The sequence below is a fragment of the Stegodyphus dumicola genome, chromosome 6 (genome assembly GCF_044657685.1).
Source record: "Stegodyphus dumicola isolate Sdum_Otavi_A_Nest chromosome 6, ASM4465768v1".
Lineage (NCBI taxonomy): Eukaryota > Metazoa > Arthropoda > Arachnida > Araneae > Eresidae > Stegodyphus > Stegodyphus dumicola.
In genome coordinates this window covers 23,543,250-23,563,639 of record NC_140773.1, presented here as the reverse complement: position 1 = coordinate 23,563,639, position 20,390 = coordinate 23,543,250, and the positions used below count along the sequence as shown (strand labels likewise).

The 20,390-nt window shown below is 32.6% G+C and overlaps 1 protein-coding gene across 8 annotated transcripts in view; it reads right to left on the bottom strand.

Annotated features, from left to right (window-relative positions):
* Positions 1-7,036: 7,036 nt before the first annotated feature.
* LOC118187817 (uncharacterized) overlaps positions 7,037-20,390 on the bottom strand; it is a 514,341-nt gene continuing 500,987 nt past the window's right edge. For all 8 annotated transcript variants that reach the window (XM_085818174.1, XM_085818176.1, XM_085818177.1 and 5 more), the window contains one exon: positions 7,037-12,942. In XM_085818174.1, the coding sequence (XP_085674300.1) occupies positions 11,122-12,942 (1,821 nt within the window). In that variant the 3' untranslated portion in view covers positions 7,037-11,121. The remainder of the gene's footprint in view (positions 12,943-20,390) is intronic.

Genomic DNA, 20,390 nt, shown 5'->3' with positions numbered 1-20,390 from the left:
AATCACTCTTAGCAAATTGTAGAACACAAAACGCTTTACGCCCAGAAGTCGCCATTTTGAATAGATGACGCTGCAACTGTGAAAACGATGTAGCGGTACAAGCGCATGCGCTTATCTGAAACTGTTAGAGTTATTCTTTATTCGTCACCTTCAATCACAACTGTCGAACGATTACAGCTGATACTATTACAATTTGAAACTCGGACATTCTTTTACGGACACCCTGTATATTGACGCAGCAGTGTATTGTATCACTTCCTAATTAATAGTCAAACTAGTATCCAGACACTAGTGAGATATGTAACAGCATTTTTAAAATCAGCATGTGTTTTAAATTCACTTTGAAGTTCAAACTTAACATTCATGTTAACTAAATTTCGATCTCCTGTGATATTTGCACTTTTTCTTTAATATGAAGTAAGTGTGTGTAATTATGGCAAAGCCTCGAGGGCTATCTGTCTAAGGGGAGGGATACCTTCGTGGAGGACTTTCTAAGGGTAACTGGCTCGTATACACATTACACATGGGGAAAACCACGAAAACGCCGATGCAACCAGCCCATTTGAGGGATTCGAACCTCGGACCGAACTACCAGTGTTCAGCGACTTTACCGCTCGGCCGCTAGTGGGCCCTAATATGAAGTAAGAAAAAACAATGTGAAGAATAGTACACACCTCTTTTCCCCGGGGGTCGACGTAGAGAACTCTGCGAAGCTACTCGCTAGGATCTGTACCTAGGCAGTCTCGGCCACGGGGGTTTAATATTTTTGAGCCTGGCGGTTCCCCGATGATCCGTGGGGCGGGGCATATCTCCACTCTTCACGGGTCGGGTGGCGTAAATCTCCGTAACTAGGGCATCGGTAGCCAAATAGCGCCTGGGCCACTGAGCGTTCAGTCTCAACTGTCCTTGGTATTCCGTGCGGAATACCAAGGACCAAGGGAGGGGTAGCCAAGGGAGAGGTATACCAAGGAAGGGGTAGCCCGTGTAGTACTGGAGAGTAGCACCATTGACGACCAGTCATAGCACCAGGCATTCAGCCCACCCCATCGTGGTCTCTGATTGCTGGGACGGTGGTCTTAGTTGACCAGTGTAGCGTGCTTAGCAGGTGGAGATATATTTGAAGCTGTCGTTCCTGGTGATGTGGGCACTGGGACCTCAGTTGGAGTTTTAGACCATCTCCAAGGTGGCTTTTTGGCTGGGTAGCCCGCCCCGTGCCAGCCGTGTAGTATCATTAAGTTGACGAGGCACATATAAAGTTTAGTTAGTTAGTTACACACCTCTTAATAGTTCCCCTTACACCTCTAAAATCACCTTATTTGACACTTCAGTTTATCATGAATTTCTTCATATTCATCCGTCTACTTCCTGAAAGAAACGAATTTCCTATCTTATATACAGAATGCCCTTCCAAAAGAAGAGGTGAATTATTTTCTTGTCCTACAAAAAGAAGTAAAGAGAGTTGAGCAGTTAAGTAAATTCAAGAGCACTTTCAAACTTACAGAGACCTGGAACCATATGAAATTCTGCTAAGTTGATGGTCATTTTTCTACTATGCAATGCCTTGAGTTAACATGTCTGTCTTACTTAACAAAGATAGCAACATCAAAATTTCAAACAGAATACGTTTATTCTGCGTCATAATAAAAGTTTCTTTTAAAGTTTTAATTAATGCTTAAAACTTCATCACCCCTGTGTTGGACAAGTTGTTTGCGAAAGCTCTCAAAAGAAACTTGCCCAATTACAATTTCGTGTTTCATCTCAAATTTGCATACTCTACGTATATCGAAGATATGATAATAGCAATCACTGTTAGTAAACATATAATTAAAAAGATCCGTAAAGATATCGACGACGACAGTAAGATAGCATATTCTGAAGAAAATTAGTAACTTTGAGCTTAATGCCACAAAAAAATTTCATTAAGATATCAGTAAAATAATAGCGGATCTCAAAAGTACGGAAATATCGGGCAATGCCAGTTTTATGTGTTTTGTAAAATGTGATTTTAAGACACTCAGTAGCGACGGTGCTCGTGCAATGACCACGCGTTTGTGCAAGACTTTTTCCAGAAGACATAATACCAGAATATGTATGCGCTGCAATATATATATAGAGAGTCTCGCCCATAAAAAAATGCCATTGCTTTTGCAAACTACTATGCAAGTGTGTCTAAAATTTATAAATTTCATAAAACATCATCCCTTTGAAAGTCCATGTTATTCAGTGCATTCTGGAAACAGATGGGCAGTGAACATTTAAAATCTTCATTTACATTTTTACTTCTTCTTTTACAATTTTAATTTATTATTATTATTTTACAATTTATGTGTTTTGTGAACATTTTTACATCTTCTTTTACAATGAAAAGTACATTTGTTATCCAGAAAGAATATTTTACAAAGACTTTTGAAATGACAAAACTTTTAATGTTTCTACACCAACATAACCCAACAGCTTAAGATACAGCATTTGGATTTAAAGATAATTTTAGTGATAGTATCTGATTGATGAATTTATCTTACGTTTGTAACACTTCTTCTTTTTTAAGTAAGTTCAATCTTTCGTTACAAGACAACAGTACTACAGCATCTAAAGTGCAAGAAAAGATGGAAGCTGCAATGAAAAAAACTCAGTTTGCAGAGCATGGCCATTCCTAGGCTATTGGCTGCCCCCAAAATTTAAAAAAAAAAATTTCAATGATTAATAAAATTTTTATTTCATATTCACTAAGTACTTACATATGACAAATTGCATAAAAAGTACTTACATATGACAAATACTTACAATGAATATAATGAACTTAAAATATTTAGTTGCGGTATTTCGAGGCCCATCGGCGGCCGAGCGGTAAAGTCACTGAACACTGGTAGTTCGGTCCGAGGTTCGAATCCCGCGAACAGGCTGGCTACATGGGTGTTTTCGTGGTTTTCCCCATGTGTAATGCGTATATGAGCCAGTTCCCCTTGGAAAGTCCTCCACGAAGGCATCCCTCCCCTTAGGCAAACAGCCCTCGAGGCTTTGCCGTACTTAAATAACCTAACCTAACCTGCGGTCTTTCGAGAGTCCGGCCGCCCAAATACTTTTACGTACTGCACCCCCCCCCCCGCTAGGAACAGCCCTGTTGCGGAGGACCTTTCATGTGAAACCAGTATACTCTAATGCTGTTACAAAACTAAATTGAAGCATAAAAAGAATACAATATCAGTTCCATACTAAAATTTCAATTGCTATTTAGGAACATCTGATGTGACCGAAGACAAACCTGAAACAATATTTTCCTCCAATTTATAGTAAGATAGCATGAATAAGAAAGCCTTTTGCAGTTAATATAAAATCAGAGACGGAATTCTAAATTCAGATAGTGAATTCATAATCGAACTATCTTATGATACAATGCTTAAAGATAGCTTCAACAAAATACCATTGACAGATTTTTTGGCTGTTTTGTTGTCAAGAGCATTTATTTTTTGCATAAAAGCCAATTAAGTTTTGTATGTCTTTTGTTACAGTTTAAGAATATGAAACATGAAACAGCCTTTCCGACACTTGTTTTCCAAAAAAGAAATATGGAAACCAATTAGATGTTCAATCAAATTTAAGAATAAAGTTGTCATCTTTTCCTTTATACCTGAAAATTCTAGCTATGAGAAACAGTATCACACTTCTGATTGTAAAACTTTTTTTTATTGTTTTATATTTTTGTAGGTATTATTGTCACTTTACAATAATTGAAAAATATCTGAACATTTGTTTAATTTCCTAATACGCTATAAACATTTTTACTGGATCAGGAAGGAAAAATATTAAAAAATCAAGGTGACATAAAAAAGTCTGAGAATCCCTGATTAAGTGACTCCCCTCCAAAAAAATCAGAAATACACACATAAATCAATAATCACTTCGCCTGTAACAGCCAACTGTTCCGAGTAAGTCCAGTTCTGAGTTTTACAACATGCAGTTTTAAATCATTCTTGGCAAAATAATATATTATCTACTCAGCAGAATGATATATAGAGTAGAACACCTATTAACCGACCTTGTTGGGGCATACTTCACTTTAGTAACATAATAAAATTAACTAAAAATCAACCATGACAACTTTGGAAAGTAATGACCTTGGTTCCTTGCATCTCTAAAATACAAAATACTTTTTATGTTAAAGTTGCCTACATTCATTACTTGGACAGGTACCATTCTAGGAGATTTAAGATCTTCATTTCCATGCACAGAAAACAGAGAATCTTTAACGTATTAACACTTTGCACTCGAGCAGTGCCTCTATGATGTGATAACTCGAGCGGTGCCTGAAAGGCACCATTCGAATCGATGTGTTTGACCTAAGGAATATCGCTTGAGAGATCTACTTGGCTTTTTGTAGATCATATTATGAGGTGTCTGAATAGCTATAAGGATGTCTTATCTCAAATAAAGGTTTCTTAGCAATGCTTATGCGAGCAGCTTGCCCATGAGAACGAAGACGGAAATGATAAAGATAGTGACGACGTTAGAGGAGCAAGAAGACGAAAAATCCGAATAATCGATAGTGAATCTGGAACAAAGTGATTGTACAGAAGAGACTGAACCTTCAGAATGGACAGTGTGCACAGAAAAGTGCCTCGAGCGCAAAGGGTTAACAAATGATATGCCATGAGATCTTAATTTATTTTCAGATTATAAATTGCTCAACAAACTAAACAACTTAATAAATATAATTCTTAATAATTTATATCTATAGTTTTAATAATAATGTATTTTATTAATATAAGATGCATAACTAAGAATTTTTCCATCAGTACTATCTATCAGTACAGAATTTGAACATTTCCATCAGTACAATAATTAACAAAAGATTCTTATAACTCAATATACTACATAGGTCGGTACAGAATAATTAGTTTGATTAATTTTAAAAAAATCATGGCTTTATTAGTTATATTTTTTACTCACAGTTCAAAAACTTAAATTACTCTTTTCATCCCCCATCAAAGAAAATAGTCTTTAAAAAACAGCCATATTTTAAATTTCTTTTAGGCTTAGATATTAAATTGAGTTGCATTCTTCCTTGCCATGACAACCTATACATGTGTCTAAATGTTTAAAGATTTCAGTATTTGTTGAATATGGATCATTATTTAACAATTGTTTTAATTTTCCTTACTGTACAAATCACATTATCATTTAAAATTTGTTTGAACATTTAATCATTCAGTAATGCTGACCAGTGCTGAAACCTCAAATACACCAGATTCTATTCTCTGAGGTGGAATAACTGCATAACAAGGTTCACACTGAAGTTCAGCTTTCAAATTAACAGAATAATTTCATCAATCAAACATAAAGAAGTAGCTATCAAGATGACTTACTGAATAATTTTATGTCTATATTATTATTATACTGAATAATTTTGTTTTACTATTTATGCAGTTTCTGCATAATACAATGAAATAATTGAGAACATTATAAATTAAATGAATCTTATTTATTACTGTGAAGTAGATGAAAGATTTATTTATAGTAAATACATATTCAAACCCATTCAAAAAAGTAGATACAGTTTTTGAAAAATATCATGTTCTGGAAGAAACATTCATTCCGAAAAAAAAAAAAATTATAACAGCACATCATTCATATTGAATAACTCATATGTATTCTGTAATTGAACTGAAGAGTTAGATTAAATTAAACGGGAATTAAAAAAGGGTTGAATTAATTATCTATTGTAATGCATATAATCACATAGTACAGTAACATTTTGATAGAGAGGGATGACAAAACTGTTACATTTCTAAAGAGAAAAGTGAACAACTCACTAATAGGTAAAATTTCTTTTAAAGACGAGCAATTTTTATACATAGGTTGTCATTCAAAACATTAAATTTCTCAATTATTAGATGGATTTGATATACATGCTTGACTTTTTTGCTGATATTTTTATCATTTTCCCTGAATTACCAGGCAACTGGAAAACTTGCACCAGGTTTCCTCAATATGTCATATGAGCCAGTTTACTTTAACCAGAATAATCCAATGCCTTGATTAAAAGTTTCAATGCGATTTTAGATCTTCCATCTATTTCATATCACTAATTTTGCACTAATGAATCATTCTTAATACCCATTATTACATTATACAGTTTCATGATAACTTTTTACTTCTCTAGTTAGAAACTGATTCCATTTTTTAAAGTAAATATTTCACATATATCACTACATGATTTGGAATTCCTAAGCCATCTACAATGCATTCAAGTCCTTTTGATTTTGAAAGTGGAATGGTTAGATAAATGGATAACCTAAACACTCAGGTAAATAGCCATCTGGTGCATAAGCATAATTTGAATTATTTTATTACACAAACTATTTTATCTTATAAAAATTACTCACAAAACTGAAAAATGATTTTTCATTAATTCAGTATTTTTCAAAATTTTTCTCAAAAAGTAAACGTAAAATATGAAACTGCAGTAGAAATGCATAGCAGCACAAGTTAACTTGAATATAAAAATACAGTGGTGCAAAAACTATTAAAATTAATAATCTACGACTCAGTCTTCATTCATATATAATAACAATTACTCTTTATTCGTATATATACAGTTATTTCAATTGCTTTTGTGCATCACAGCAAAAATACTTTAAATATTTACTATTATTTTAAGAATAAATTGTTATGGTATTTTTGTAAACTAATGATTTTAATTTCCCCTGTATGCTCTCATTAATGACAAATTAAAATATTCTTCTATAAATATCCACATTTTATAAAAAGAAATTTATACTGCAAAGTGTTTAAAGAATTCAAATAAAATTACTTTTTTTTTTAGCCCAAAATGCATGTTAACCTTCATGGGCTATTAGTACTGAAACAAGATTTTGTGCTGTCCTCTATAAATGGTGAATCACTTTTCAAATTGTTGCCACCAAATAATATTGCCCCCCTGGCTTGATACTACAGCAAGCATAACTTATAACAATAAATTAAATTCTGGATCATTTCTTGGATGAATGAATATAGACACAAAAAACAACAAGACATATAGACAAACTTGTAGATTTTATTTGACAGTCATCAACATACAACAGGCTGTCTCTTTAGCACAATATCTTCATCATACAAACAATTCATCAGAATTTAACCATTTCAATACCATCTTCAAAGATGTTTACATATATTCCAAAATCACTAAGTATATGAGACTTATTTACAAAGTAACTATTGTATTAGTGTTACTTCTTTGCATTAGGACCTTTTTTTTAATTCTCAAAGCACTTTCTCTGTTCTAAAGCACAGGAATAATATATATGCCTATAAACTTCAATAACAGGTATTTATTTACCTTAATAATATCTGGCAGTGTTTATTTGAAATGCTGCAAACTGAACTCACAAAAGAAAATTTATGAGTATAAAAGGGGAAGAAAAACAGTTTTACAAAAAAGCATTGAAAGTATTTCTTTATAAATTGAAAAACGTCAATATGATAAGTAAAGCATATATAAATTGCCCATTTAATTATACATTTTAAGATATCAAAAAATTACAAATGAAACAGATCAGAGCTTGTCAGAGACTACGGAAACAAATGAGCACTGAAAAAATGGAGTGCTCAGTTTATTAAGCTCTAAAGATCAATTAAGAGTTCAAAATTAATTTTTAACTTATACAAAAAAGTAAATACCAAATTCAATATATTCTAATGCAGAAATTATTTGCTATCATGCTTAAAATTATCATCTACTAAAAAAATCAAAATTGTAAAAATGTAGTTAAAATTAACTGAGTTGCTGGGAACTGCAAACAAAAAGATGTTAAAGAAATTAGATTTATTAATAAAATTTAATTATGGAATACATTTGTTTCTTACAGTTAAATTATAAAAATACATAATTTAAGTTTTGTATTCAAATGTAACTTCCTTTTTAACTAGGGCTATTTTCAACTCATTCAAAATCTTTTATTTTTATCATGCCTCGTAAACAATACAACAAAATTTAATATTAGTAGCCACAGCAGTAAGAATATATTTCATTGGATACGTTGGAAAATTATTTAGCATTGCATATTCTTTAAAAACAAAGAAATACTCTCAAAGTACAAAACAGCAGGTTCAAAGGCACCTTAGTTTTACACAGTACCTTTAAAATTGACACTGAATAAATGGCTGGCATTGATGTACAAAATCAATACACTAATTTTAATATAAGTAAACACCTTCAAACAGCATTTCTTAAAATAAAAAAAGGGAAAAAAACTACTGGCAGGACAATTCACATTTTAAATACATTATATATATCTCCAATGCATTTTAATTACTTCAAATGTATAACATTATTATTTTACAACAGTACTTTATAAATCAGTTAAAAAAAACATTTAAAATGAAAACCTAAAAATATATAAATACAAAGTGCACAGACTTAAATACACTTAGGTTTTCCATATCGCACATTACGTACATTAAAGGAATTATTTAAAACATTTAATAATGCAAGATGAAATGAAAAATAAATAAAAACATGATAGCTTTTGAAAGGATGCATTCTTTGGTTTTAAAACATAATTTAATCTCAAGCTTATGAAACGAGCAATTTCAAGCTTATGCAACGAAAATAAGCTTATTTTCGATGATTTAATAACTACTATAGATCCTCTGATTCTAAATACAAATAACATATATCTCTAATTTAAGAAACAGCCAATATAAATACACATTTGTAATATTTTATTGCACAGCAAGCATACATTTTAAAATCAATCTTCCAATAAACTTTATCAATGTATCTTTAACTGTTATGTAGTTAATAAGGAATATAAATTATTTTATTAAATATTATTTTACCACAATTTCTGTAATTTATTAAAAATATAATTCTTTTAGTTTTGTTATATTTTACAGTGAAATTCAAGAAGAAACGTGATAAATGCACCCATAAACATTACATATATAGTAAAATAAGCTACATTTTTGGAAAAGCAATGAACTGTTCCAAATATGTGATAATATTTTTCAAAAGCAAATTTTAAATCCAAAATGTTGAGAGATATGAAAAACAAAACTTAAGCATAATGTATTTCTGATATAAATTACTATATCCATTAAAAATTTTAAATAGGTTTTAACTGTGAAAAGGCAGAAATATTTTTAAGCTAAAATTTTACAATCTCTTGAAATTCTCACTTACAAAATCCTTTTCCAGAGTAGCATAACACAGTTAAATCATATCTGAATAAACATCACATAAAAATACAATAATTAGCAAGCTTTAGAATACATTTATTTATATGTTATAATAAAATTCTTGATTACTAAATACATTTTTATATTCGCTCATAATTATTCAGTTTAATGTAAAATTCTGTGCTTATATGTTTAATCATTTTATAACAGATACTTACACATATTTAATATTTCACAAACTGGTTTTTAAAATGTAATAAAAAAAAGCTCATTGCAGTATTTAATGGCATTTACATTGCCACTAAACTGCTTCACTCAATAATATAAAATACTTACTACAAGGAGTTCAAGAAATTTTGGACAACAGACTTTTTATCACATTCAACAGACAAATAAAATTTTCATTTCCTCCAAAAGAGGAACATTTTCAAAGAATTAAACAAGTCTGCATTGGTTTAGAATGCATTCACAGTATTAACAGCTGGCTTAATTCTAATGCAAGTTTTAGAATATCACAGATAATTACTATTAACTGCAAGATATTGGCATATAATTTTTTGATTTACTTAAAAAATTAAAGATGCAACAGTTGTAACTGTTTCTCTCTTTGTCATCAAGAACTAACTTTCAAGAAATGTAAACTACAACTGCTAAAAAAAAAAAAAAAAAGAAAGAAAGAAAGAAAGAAAGTAAGAAAGAAAAAGGAGGAAGAAATATTATTTTCCCAGCATTTAAAATTGATAGTGAATCTTATGTTATCAAACATTTGTAAGAAATAAAATCTCAAAACATAATTACCAGTTCCAGAATATTTCATTAAATGTATTAATAAGCATCTATCTACATCTATATTGCATTTCTATCAGAATGTGATGTAAACATTTTAATTTTCTTCAAATTTCAATATGAGCAAAATAAAAAATTTTAAATATGAAAATACAATTTTATATTAAAAACCAACAGAAATAATTCAAATCTGCTAGTAAATGTCTGTGTAAAAAAATTTACATAAAAAATAATAGTTTAAAACATAAACTGGCTTACAATTTGTTGAAAATAAAAAAAAACTTTGCAATATAAAATGTTGTTTACTACAAATGCTCAGTAACAAGAGAGAATTCTCTATAGCTTGCAAAAACTAATTATAAAATCATCTTGAAATTACACAGATATATGAAGAATATATAAATGAAATACAGCAAATTTTAGAGATAACTAAAAAAAAATCTTATTTGTTTTTAACCTAAAACTTATAAAATACTTTGCATTAGAGAATTAAAAAATAAATTAAAAAATTAATCTAATTAAAATTGCTAATAAATACTCCATTACTTTTCTAAAAGAGCATTCCCTGTTACATGTTTAATTATTTAATGCACACAGAGGCTCATGTCATCCCCCCCTGCTCTGTAAACATAAGATAACTGTTTTCTAAAAGGGATAAAAAAAAAAAAGATATTACCTGCAACTGAACATTTTCATTCCAAAAGACTTTCCAGTGACTCTGGCTTTCAAGCATATGATCTAACAACAAAAGCTTTTATCCATATGAATCCTAAACACTGAATAACTACTTCTGAACAACAATGTTGCATGCGCTTATGGTAGTATATTTATAAATATGAAAAACACATTTGCTATATACTTGCAATGATGAGCTTGGTCAACATAAAAGAGATCCTTCAATAAAAAAACTCCTAATAGTTCAGTGTTTACACAGTTAAGTGGGTTCACAGAAATCAGTATTATAAAATGCCTTTGAGTGAAAAAAAAAATGGTTGAAGTTGTTTATGAAAACTTGTCCTGTTCTGAAACCTATCAAAGGCATCAGATCATAGTGCTTCTTCAAATATGATGTATGAATCAAATTAAGTTTGGAAGAACAGAAAAAAAAAAAAAAGTTACACAATTGCAGAGCACCAATTCTGAGCTCTTTATAAACACTTATTTTCGTGATAACTGAGTAGTTTCACTCCTTTTTGGTGGAGGAGGTGGCGGCCTCTTTTTTGGAGTTGCAGAGTCTTCAAAAGATTTGCGTTGCTTGCTTTGAGATGAGGACCGTGGCCTCATAGTATGTGGTAAAGGTGGAGGTGGTGGTGGCGGAGGGTGTCCCAGTGTTTGACTATGAGAGACAGGGGGAAGATAGCAAGGGTCCCGAAAACCAAGTATTTCATTTGGTGTTGCAGTTAAATCTACTGATAACTGCTGAGCAACTTTCCATTTCTTCTCCATCACCTTCTGGAGATCTCTTAAAAATGATTTGGGGGGGCATGGAATTGGAGATGCTTTGTAACCAGGAAGAGTAGCTGGAGCTTGCGTTCTGCGAAGTAAACCAGATGCATTCTGAGACAATTTGGTTTCTTCATTTCTGGCTGGAGGAGATGGCCGGTCCACAAACTTCACACTTCTAGATGGAATTGTGGATGTTGGAGGAGGTGGTGGTGGAGGTGGAGGGGGTGGTGATGGCATGTAACTGCTTGGTAAATTTGGTACGATATCTAATGTTGTTGGTGCAACAGGAATAGCTCTTCCATCAGGTTTTGGACAAGCTGGAGGTCCATTAGTAGGAGAGTTATTTTTCCATGTATCACAGTCAACCACAGTTCGCTGTGGTTGTTTACTAGAACATCGAGATAAGCTACCAACACCTAATTTTAATTCTGCCAGAAATGGAAGAGGAGGCTGCTGGATATCAGCTTCAGATAATCGGCGATCATTGCCCCATGGTTTTCGGGGTACAAATGGCACAGATTTATCTTTATTTGGTGAATCAGAGCTTTTAAGCTTAGGCCTTTCTCTTGTGGGAGTTGTTTGAGGTGATGGTGGTGGAGGTAAGGAATTCAAGCTTGATGTGCTAGGCCAACTACATTCTTCAGACAAATCCAAAGGTGGTGGTGGAGGTGGTAAAGAATCAAGGCTTGTTGTGCTTCCTCTGAAAGCTTCAGGTGGTGGTGGAGGTAAGAGAGCTATATCAAGGCTTTCAATTGAACTACTAGTAGCTAATGGTGGTGGTGGAAGAGGAAAGTCACAAAGAGTTTTTTCAGGTTCTTCTGGTTTAGAATTTACAGCTGCAAGTTCTGATGACTTCCTATACACACTTTTCATCATACCATTGACCATTATTTGATCATCTGTTTGCGAACGTCTCAAGCTAAATCTACGGCTGACCGACTTAGAAAGAGTAGCGCTATTTCCAATACTATTGCTGTGGCTTAGTCTATCTCGTGCTAGAGAGAGATGGATATTATCCTCAGACTGTTTTGCAATGTTGCGTGTGGTGTTAGTTAACGGGATCTTGGGGGTTATACTAGGTTTTCTTTTTAATGTACCTGTAGGAAATTCTGTAGGTTCAAATGGTACTTGCTCAGCTGTTGGAGTGCTCACACTTGAACGCTCAGATAAACAACCACTACTGCTGCTGGTACTTGATTTGACTGAATCATGACGAATCATAGCACCTCGAGGATTTGTCCATTCCATTGGTGTTGGAGTCGGTGTAGAATCAGAACTGCGGTTACTTAAAACTTCTGCGTCAGACTGCTCTGGAGTCAGAGCAGCAGCCTGAGGTCCAGAAAATACAACATCTTCTAGTGAAATATCCTGTCTATCTGGACTGCCAGAGCTGCCTGAACTGTCTGAACTCACTGCTAAAGTTTTCGCCATTGATGATACAGAAAAACTTCGTGCATGAGCAAGTGTTTCAAGATCTTCTTCTACAATATCTCGCATAAGATTGTCATAATTTTCTTTTAATAGAGGGCCAAACTAGAAAAAGAAAGGAAACTTTGTTAAATGTTATAGTTTATTTTTCACATGAAAAAACAATCAAAAAGAAAGATAATGCATTATTTAAAAAAAAAAAAAACAAATAGGATGGATGCAGCCAAACTAATTAATACAATTTATATAAATCTGCAACTGGTATCAAGTGGAAAAACCAGACTTGATAATTTCTCCCGAAAAAAATTTTGGATGCAAAGAAAAAGTCTAGAAAAGGTTGACCATAAAAATGTTGAAAAAACATTGTTAAGTGTTTCACAGAAGCCATTGATCTGCCAATATATGGACACTTTACACAAAACATGGTAAATTTTCCAAATAACCTGGAGAAATTGCCCTTTTGTAGTTGGCTAAGGTTAAGATAATTTCTTCAGAAGCAATTATTACAGAATTAACAATGCTTCAATTTTTGATGTAATGAAGGGGAGGGAATACCTAGAATGTGTCTTAACAGACATTTTCAGTACTGATAAAACTGGCTGCTTTATAAGATGAAGTTAAGCTAAGCATTAAAATTTTAATGCAAAAATTGTGTTAACAAAAAAAAAAAAAAAAAAAACTTAAATGTGCAAATCACAGTTGTTGTGAGTATCGACATGAATGGGAGTATCATACTCTAGTAAAAAATCTCAAAAACAAAAAAATGCTTTAAAAAGTGTGAAAAGCCTTCCTACTTTATATGAAGCAATTGCACAACATGAATGATGCAAGAAATAATTCAAGAAAAGCTATGAAAGTGAAATGAAGAACTTCTGAAGACAGAACAAAAATCAATAAATTAAGACTGTTTTCTTGCTTCAAAACGCAATTTATCTCCTGTTGTAACCAATGGACTAAAAATGATCAGAAACTTCATTCATTTTATAATGAAGATGTATGACAAAGATCTTAATACAGGGTGTTTATAAAGTCCCAGACCCATTTTGATGATGTTTTATTCCAGAATTACAACCGCAATAGCCTCTGTGGATGCTGACATGCTTGCCGTTACCTGGCGTGAAATTGAATATCGATTTGATATTCTCCGTGCGACGAATGGGGCACACGTAGAAGTTTATTGACAAGGGTCATGAAACTTTTTGAGTCTATCTAACCATTTATGTTATTAATTTTAATCTATCTTTATTTTATGAGTTATTAAACATCAAATTGGGTCCAGGACTTTATAAACACCCTGTATTTTCCTTCTTGAAGGAATGCTAATACTCTTGTATGGAAACTTGGCAACTTGTTACAAAAATCCATCAACAGAAACTCAAGCACTTTCTGATTACCTACATTCCCACCGAAACGTAGCAAAAAGGTAATCATGAGGCAAAGCAGTATGTCACCAAAAAATATTTTATGTGCCAACCTTTAAAGGCCATAGCATGTTGGTCTTGGCAGGTGCACGATGCCCAAGATTTAAGGATATCGAGTTTGTGCAAATCGCTTACGTTTTTCAATATCTCTAAAATGTTTTAGGCAAAAACGGATAGCTATGTACATGGGGAGAACAAAAACCCAAAAAGGAGTTTTTCAAAAAATGTAAATACTTTGTTACTGATATTTCTTGGCTTCTTTGATTGCTCTTGTATGGAACTCAAGCGTGCCACCATTTTGAAAATGGCTGTTGCCTTTCATTGCATGTCAACTTGGAGAAAAATTAGTCTGCAAGTTCACGAATTTTCAGCAAGGCTGCAGATAATCAGAAAATTCTGAAATGTTTTACAACATTCTAGTGTAACAAAGGGTATGAAAGTAAAGTGGCTATAAAATTATGGCTTTTAACATTTACAGAACGTGACACGGAGCTTTCAAAAATGTGATTTTGATGTTACTCCATGTGAAAATCAAGTACCAAAGATACTGTAATAAATTTTAAGTGCTAAATATCAGGAATTTTCATGTGATAATGATGAAGAAGCTTATGAAGTGTAATACATCCAAAGAACTCTCACTATTGCAGATACCAAAATAGAAATGTGTTTCATCAGTAAGATTTTGTCTGCACAAACTCTACATCATAAAGTCATTCCACCATTTGAATAAAAATACGGAAAAATGTTTCATTGAACTGCATCATTCCAGCAGAAGATTAGATTATATTTGCACACAGGAATTCAGTAAATATTTTACATTAAATTCAATAATTTTTTATATTCATTTTCAGTCAATTTATACTTTTCATGCAGCCACTAAAACATTATGTACTATGAAGAAAGTGAAATAATAATAGGGGGACCAGAAAGTAATCTCGTTTCTGCACATGTCGACAACAACATGCTAAAGGCAGAAGTGGAAGCAAATCCATGTCAAACACTCTTAACCAACCTTGGTCGACCATCCAAGAACATTTAAAGCAGAATGGAAAAATAAGCAAAGCAGGTGTTTCAGTCCCCCATAATCTGTCCGAAAAGAACAAAGCCAACCTATCCATCACGTGCAACCTATTGCTTCAACGGCACCATACAGAACCGTTTTTTGATTGTTTGATTAGTGGAGACAAAAAAATAAGTTCTATATCATAATCCAAAACTCAAAAGGCAGTTTTAATAGGAGTTACAAAGGGTTTACATCCCAAAAAGGCGCTTTTGGGTGTTTGATGGAGTATTTTCAGAATTATTCATTTTGAATTGCTGAAACCTGGACAAACTGTTAATGCAGATCTTACAGTGAACTGGATGGAGTGAACCACTCTTTAATCAAAAAATATCAATTGTCAACAGAAAAGGCATAATTCTGCAACACGACAATGTAAGACTGCACTGTGCAAGACAAACAGTGGGAAAAATTAAAGAACTGGGGTGGGAGGTATTGCCATACTCACCCACCATATTCGGCCGATATAGCAGCATTGGATTTCCATTTATTCGGATCCCTACAGCATTTTCTTAGTGGCAAAAAATTTGAAAATTTGGATGATGTCCAAAATGTCCTCTCGAGATATTTTACTCAAAAACCAATTGATTTTTATGGGTCCAGGATTGAAAATCTGCACATTAGATGGCAAAAGGTTGTTGATAACGAGGGTGATTATATTACTGATTAAAAATAAAAACTTGTTAAAAATGTATTTGTTAAATGTACTTACTGTAAACTGTACTTGTTAAAATGCAAGAAAGTGACATTATTTTCCGGTCCTCCCTATTATTTATGTGAGGTTATATATCATGCAAAAGCCAAAAAAAAAAAAAAAAAAAAAAAAAAAAAATTTTTTAAATAGAGCAATTACCATCTATTATTATATATATATATTCACAAATTAAGAGTCATTATTCCTGTCTTTTGGTAGGTATGATAGTGCAAATTATTTTTATGATCCAACAATAAAATTTTGCTACTATTTGCAAGATTATCCATTTTTCTAACTGGACAAGATATAGCAAGGCAAGAATTTAGTCCTTTGGGTGTTCTGCTAGAGTGAGATTAGCATCGAAATCCTAAACACGAAATTGAACTTGCATATCTTGCTGTAGAGCTTTATTGGTACTTGCTTGTTATGCAGCAGAAAGCAATGCAGTAAAAACCTAAATAAGCATAAAGACACCAAAACTATGCTAATGTTAGAAAAATCTTTGTAAATTATAACAAAATTCCCCATTGCAATTGTTTATGAAATGGGAAGGTAGCAAAGTGTAATGAAGAAGAAAATGATGAAAATATCCTTATATTAAGCCTTTTGCTTCATGCAAGTGTTAAACAGTTAAAACAATTTTTGAAGCAAGCAGTCTTTTGTTTAATCTCTAATTGTATAAGCTGGTTGCATAACAGCAAACACAAACCATCAATGAACTATATGCCACCATGTGCCAACTTACTTGGCAGAATTCTGTGGTGTTGAAAGTCAGGTAGTATAACACAAAGCCATATGGCAAGTGATTAGCAGTATCCAAAGTATAGAAATGGCCATTACACAAATTACTACCAAAGTTATATTGACAGTTACTGCATTTTATCTGCCAGATAACAAAACAAGTACCAAGTTTTTTTTAATGAACTGATTTCAGAAATGCAAACTATCCAAAGGCATACATTACTGCTCACTCACACACATCAATATCCATTCAAGTTTTAAAATGAAAGGATTGTTGTTATTTAGTAGCATGCACATATGCCACAGATGAACCTTTCTTTGGTTTAGCTTTCAAACTGACACACAGAACCCTTTAAAATCAAGACAGTACCTTTAGAAATATACTACAGTATAAAATCCGAAATTCAGATGTCCAGTATCCAGAATGATCTAAAATCTGAACTTCCAGACCACCAATAACATTTTTTCTCTTTTAAGAAGTTTTTTTGTATGCTTTATGCATGTGCTTTTGATATTCTTTCATAGTAAAACATGTGCAGAATCCACATTCTTAGAAATACTTCATATTAAATCAACCATCACTTATTGCCAAAAATCTGTATATTCTGTACATCTGTTGCTGGATACATTTCAAACTCAAACATTCTACTATCAAAACATCCTTGATTTTACATCTACTGAATAATTTATTTTCCTGACACCAATCTGAGCATCATTATTTACTATTTTTTGCTTTCATTGCCATATGACTATCAACACATGGCAGCTTGAGAAATCACTGGTGCAGGGATATCTAAACACTTCTTATTTTAAATATTAGTAATTGAATACTAAAGAGTATGGTGATATTTATGTTGATATAATGCTTGAGAATGATTACAGATTTCAGATAACTGTGGTGAAAAATGCTGTATGTTGACGAAAAATTGAGCAGAACTTTTTTCATATGAGAAAAAAAAAAAAAAAACTGAAAGATTTCAGATTTTAAATTACGTCCAAAGGGGTGTTTTTTTAACGTTTTGTGTGTTTTCTTTATTTATTAAATATCATGTTCTTTGCACTTAAACTATAAAATTCAGTTCAATAGCAATGTCACAAAATAATTTTAAAATGAACATATCTTTAAAATTTACGATACACAGTCCCACACGTTGGAGATGAAAAGGTCCCCCCCCCATAGAGTGTTTATGTTAGTTTAGTTATTTTTATACCTTTTATACCATTGCTCGCTTTTAAAACATTGATTTTGTTAATCAAAAATTTGTGAAAGTTTTACAAAATACGAAATTGACAATAAAATTCCAAATTTCAAATTTCGGCTTTCAAATGCCCATATTCGCAGTATGATTACATCATTCAAAATAGGATAGCTCTATGTTGTTTTATCACAATGCAAGAACACATGCATACATTTATGCAGATTCTTCATTATTTAATTTCTTCAAATATAAGGCAGAACTCTAACATTTGACGGCAACAATTTGAAATGTGATACGCCGTTTATAGTAATTCAATGCTAAATCGCAAAACGAAAACTACAGCACTTCAGGGACAAAGCCCCTTTGGACTAAAAATGAATTTTGTAAATGATATTCTGCGAAAAGATTACATTTAATGCTGTTTGAATCGAAAATAGCTTATTTGTTATGCAGATAAACCGTAGACCGGCATCAAAATTTAAGGAAGGCAAAAATTTTTAGAATTTAGAGAAGCATCGAGTAACAAAATTAAGTGATGGCAAAATTTTAGAATTTAGGGAAAGCACTGACAAAAATTTAGGGGAGGTGCCTGGCAGCAAAATTTAAGATCCTCAGAGACAGCAGTAGGTTTCAAAGTGCCTAACAGTGGCTCTGGATAAGCATTAAATATAAGTAAGAATTTATTTATTAGGACTCAGATAACCTTTAAGTATGTGTGAGAAATAAGTGAAGATATAAAAATAACTAAACTAACATAATTCAGGCTTAATTTCGTTAGTGTTTGATACAAGCAAGACAAAAGTCGGAGGAACAATGTGTCTTTAGGTGTCTAAGTCCCAATGCATCACCAGTAGTGTATAACTGATGCTCCCAAACTTTATGGTGATAGCAGCAGATTTGAAGGTTTTCAGATATCGCAGCAAGCAAAAAGTAATAGAATATAGCAAGCAAACAGGACCAAAAAGCAGATTCAGATGTCTAATATCTGGAACGATCTAAAATCTGGACCTCAAAGCCACCATTAATATTTTTTGTCTCTGAGCAATTTTTTCATATGCTTTACAAATGTGCATTTGATTCCCCCCCCCCCCCCCGTAATAAAGCATGTAGAGAGTCCCGATTCTTAATTTCACTTCAGCACTAAATAAAGTATAGTTCAACCACCTCATCCGCAACCATGAGCGCAAACACGCATGCTCCATTCGGACCGAATTCTTCTCAAAATAGGGTGGAAGGATGGGGACTTTCTTTCCCTCCAGCATAGCTCTTTCCGGAGAAGTGAAGACCTTTCATTTCGCAGCAAGTAATACCACCCCTTAAGGATGAGTCTATGTGTTTTGGCAGAATGCCAACCCGGGTTGCGCTTGAGAAGGTCAAACTGTACCTCGTTACTGAAGAAACCGTGATTTTAGCATAAAATTTGTATGAAAAATAATTTGACTCCATAGCTGCATATCTGCTTGGCATGAATCTCAAACTGAAATATTCTACATAGAAACGTTCATCATATTATGCCAACTAATATTTTATATCCCCAACACCAACCTGGCAAATCATTATTTATTATATGTCACTTTCCTCACCACATTTTTATCCGTACATGGCAACCTGGATAATGCTGTGATGCCTAAACAATATTTTTTATATTAGTATAACAAAGAATATGGTAACCATTTATGTTCACTTTATTGCTTCGTGGTGATTACAGATTTAAGTTAAATGAGCTAAGAAATGCTGACAAAGAAAAATTTTAACAAAAATTTCTTTCTGTATGTTAAAAATAGATTTTGTTAATGATACTCATAGGCTACAAGATCACAATAAGTTTACACAAATGTAAATGTTTTGTAATCGAATATGCAATGTCAAGCATTTAAAGAAGTAAAGAATTTCCCATTATATATTGTGCAAGTAAAAAAGGATGGATGACACAAGCGTTAATGAACGATTGGTTTGAAAATCATTTCAGACCCAAGGCCTGGCAACATTTGAATTTGGTTGGTTTACCTGATGATGCAAAAACTGACCAGATTGTAGTCAACTGTACAGCTCATACTTCACTTGAAGTTTTAGTGAAACATAATGTACCTGTATTATTCTTTCTTCCATACTGTATGTCCACCATTCAGCCTACTAATATTGGAATAGTGTGTGTGCTGAAATGCAAATATAAAGTAGCATTTTTTAAGTCTATGTTAAATATCTTGAATAATGGCAAGACTAATCAGGAATTTTTGAAATATTTTAGCGTAACATTTGCTGTGTGGAGCACAGCTAGATCATGGGAAGATGTGTCTCCAGTTACTTTTAAAAATGCTTGGCTTAATTTATAGCCAGCTACCATATTTCAAGGTGAGGATGATGAAAATGATAGCCATGAAGTTGAATGTTTTAGGATACCGCAGACCAAAGGTGAAATTTTCTGATTAAGGGATTTT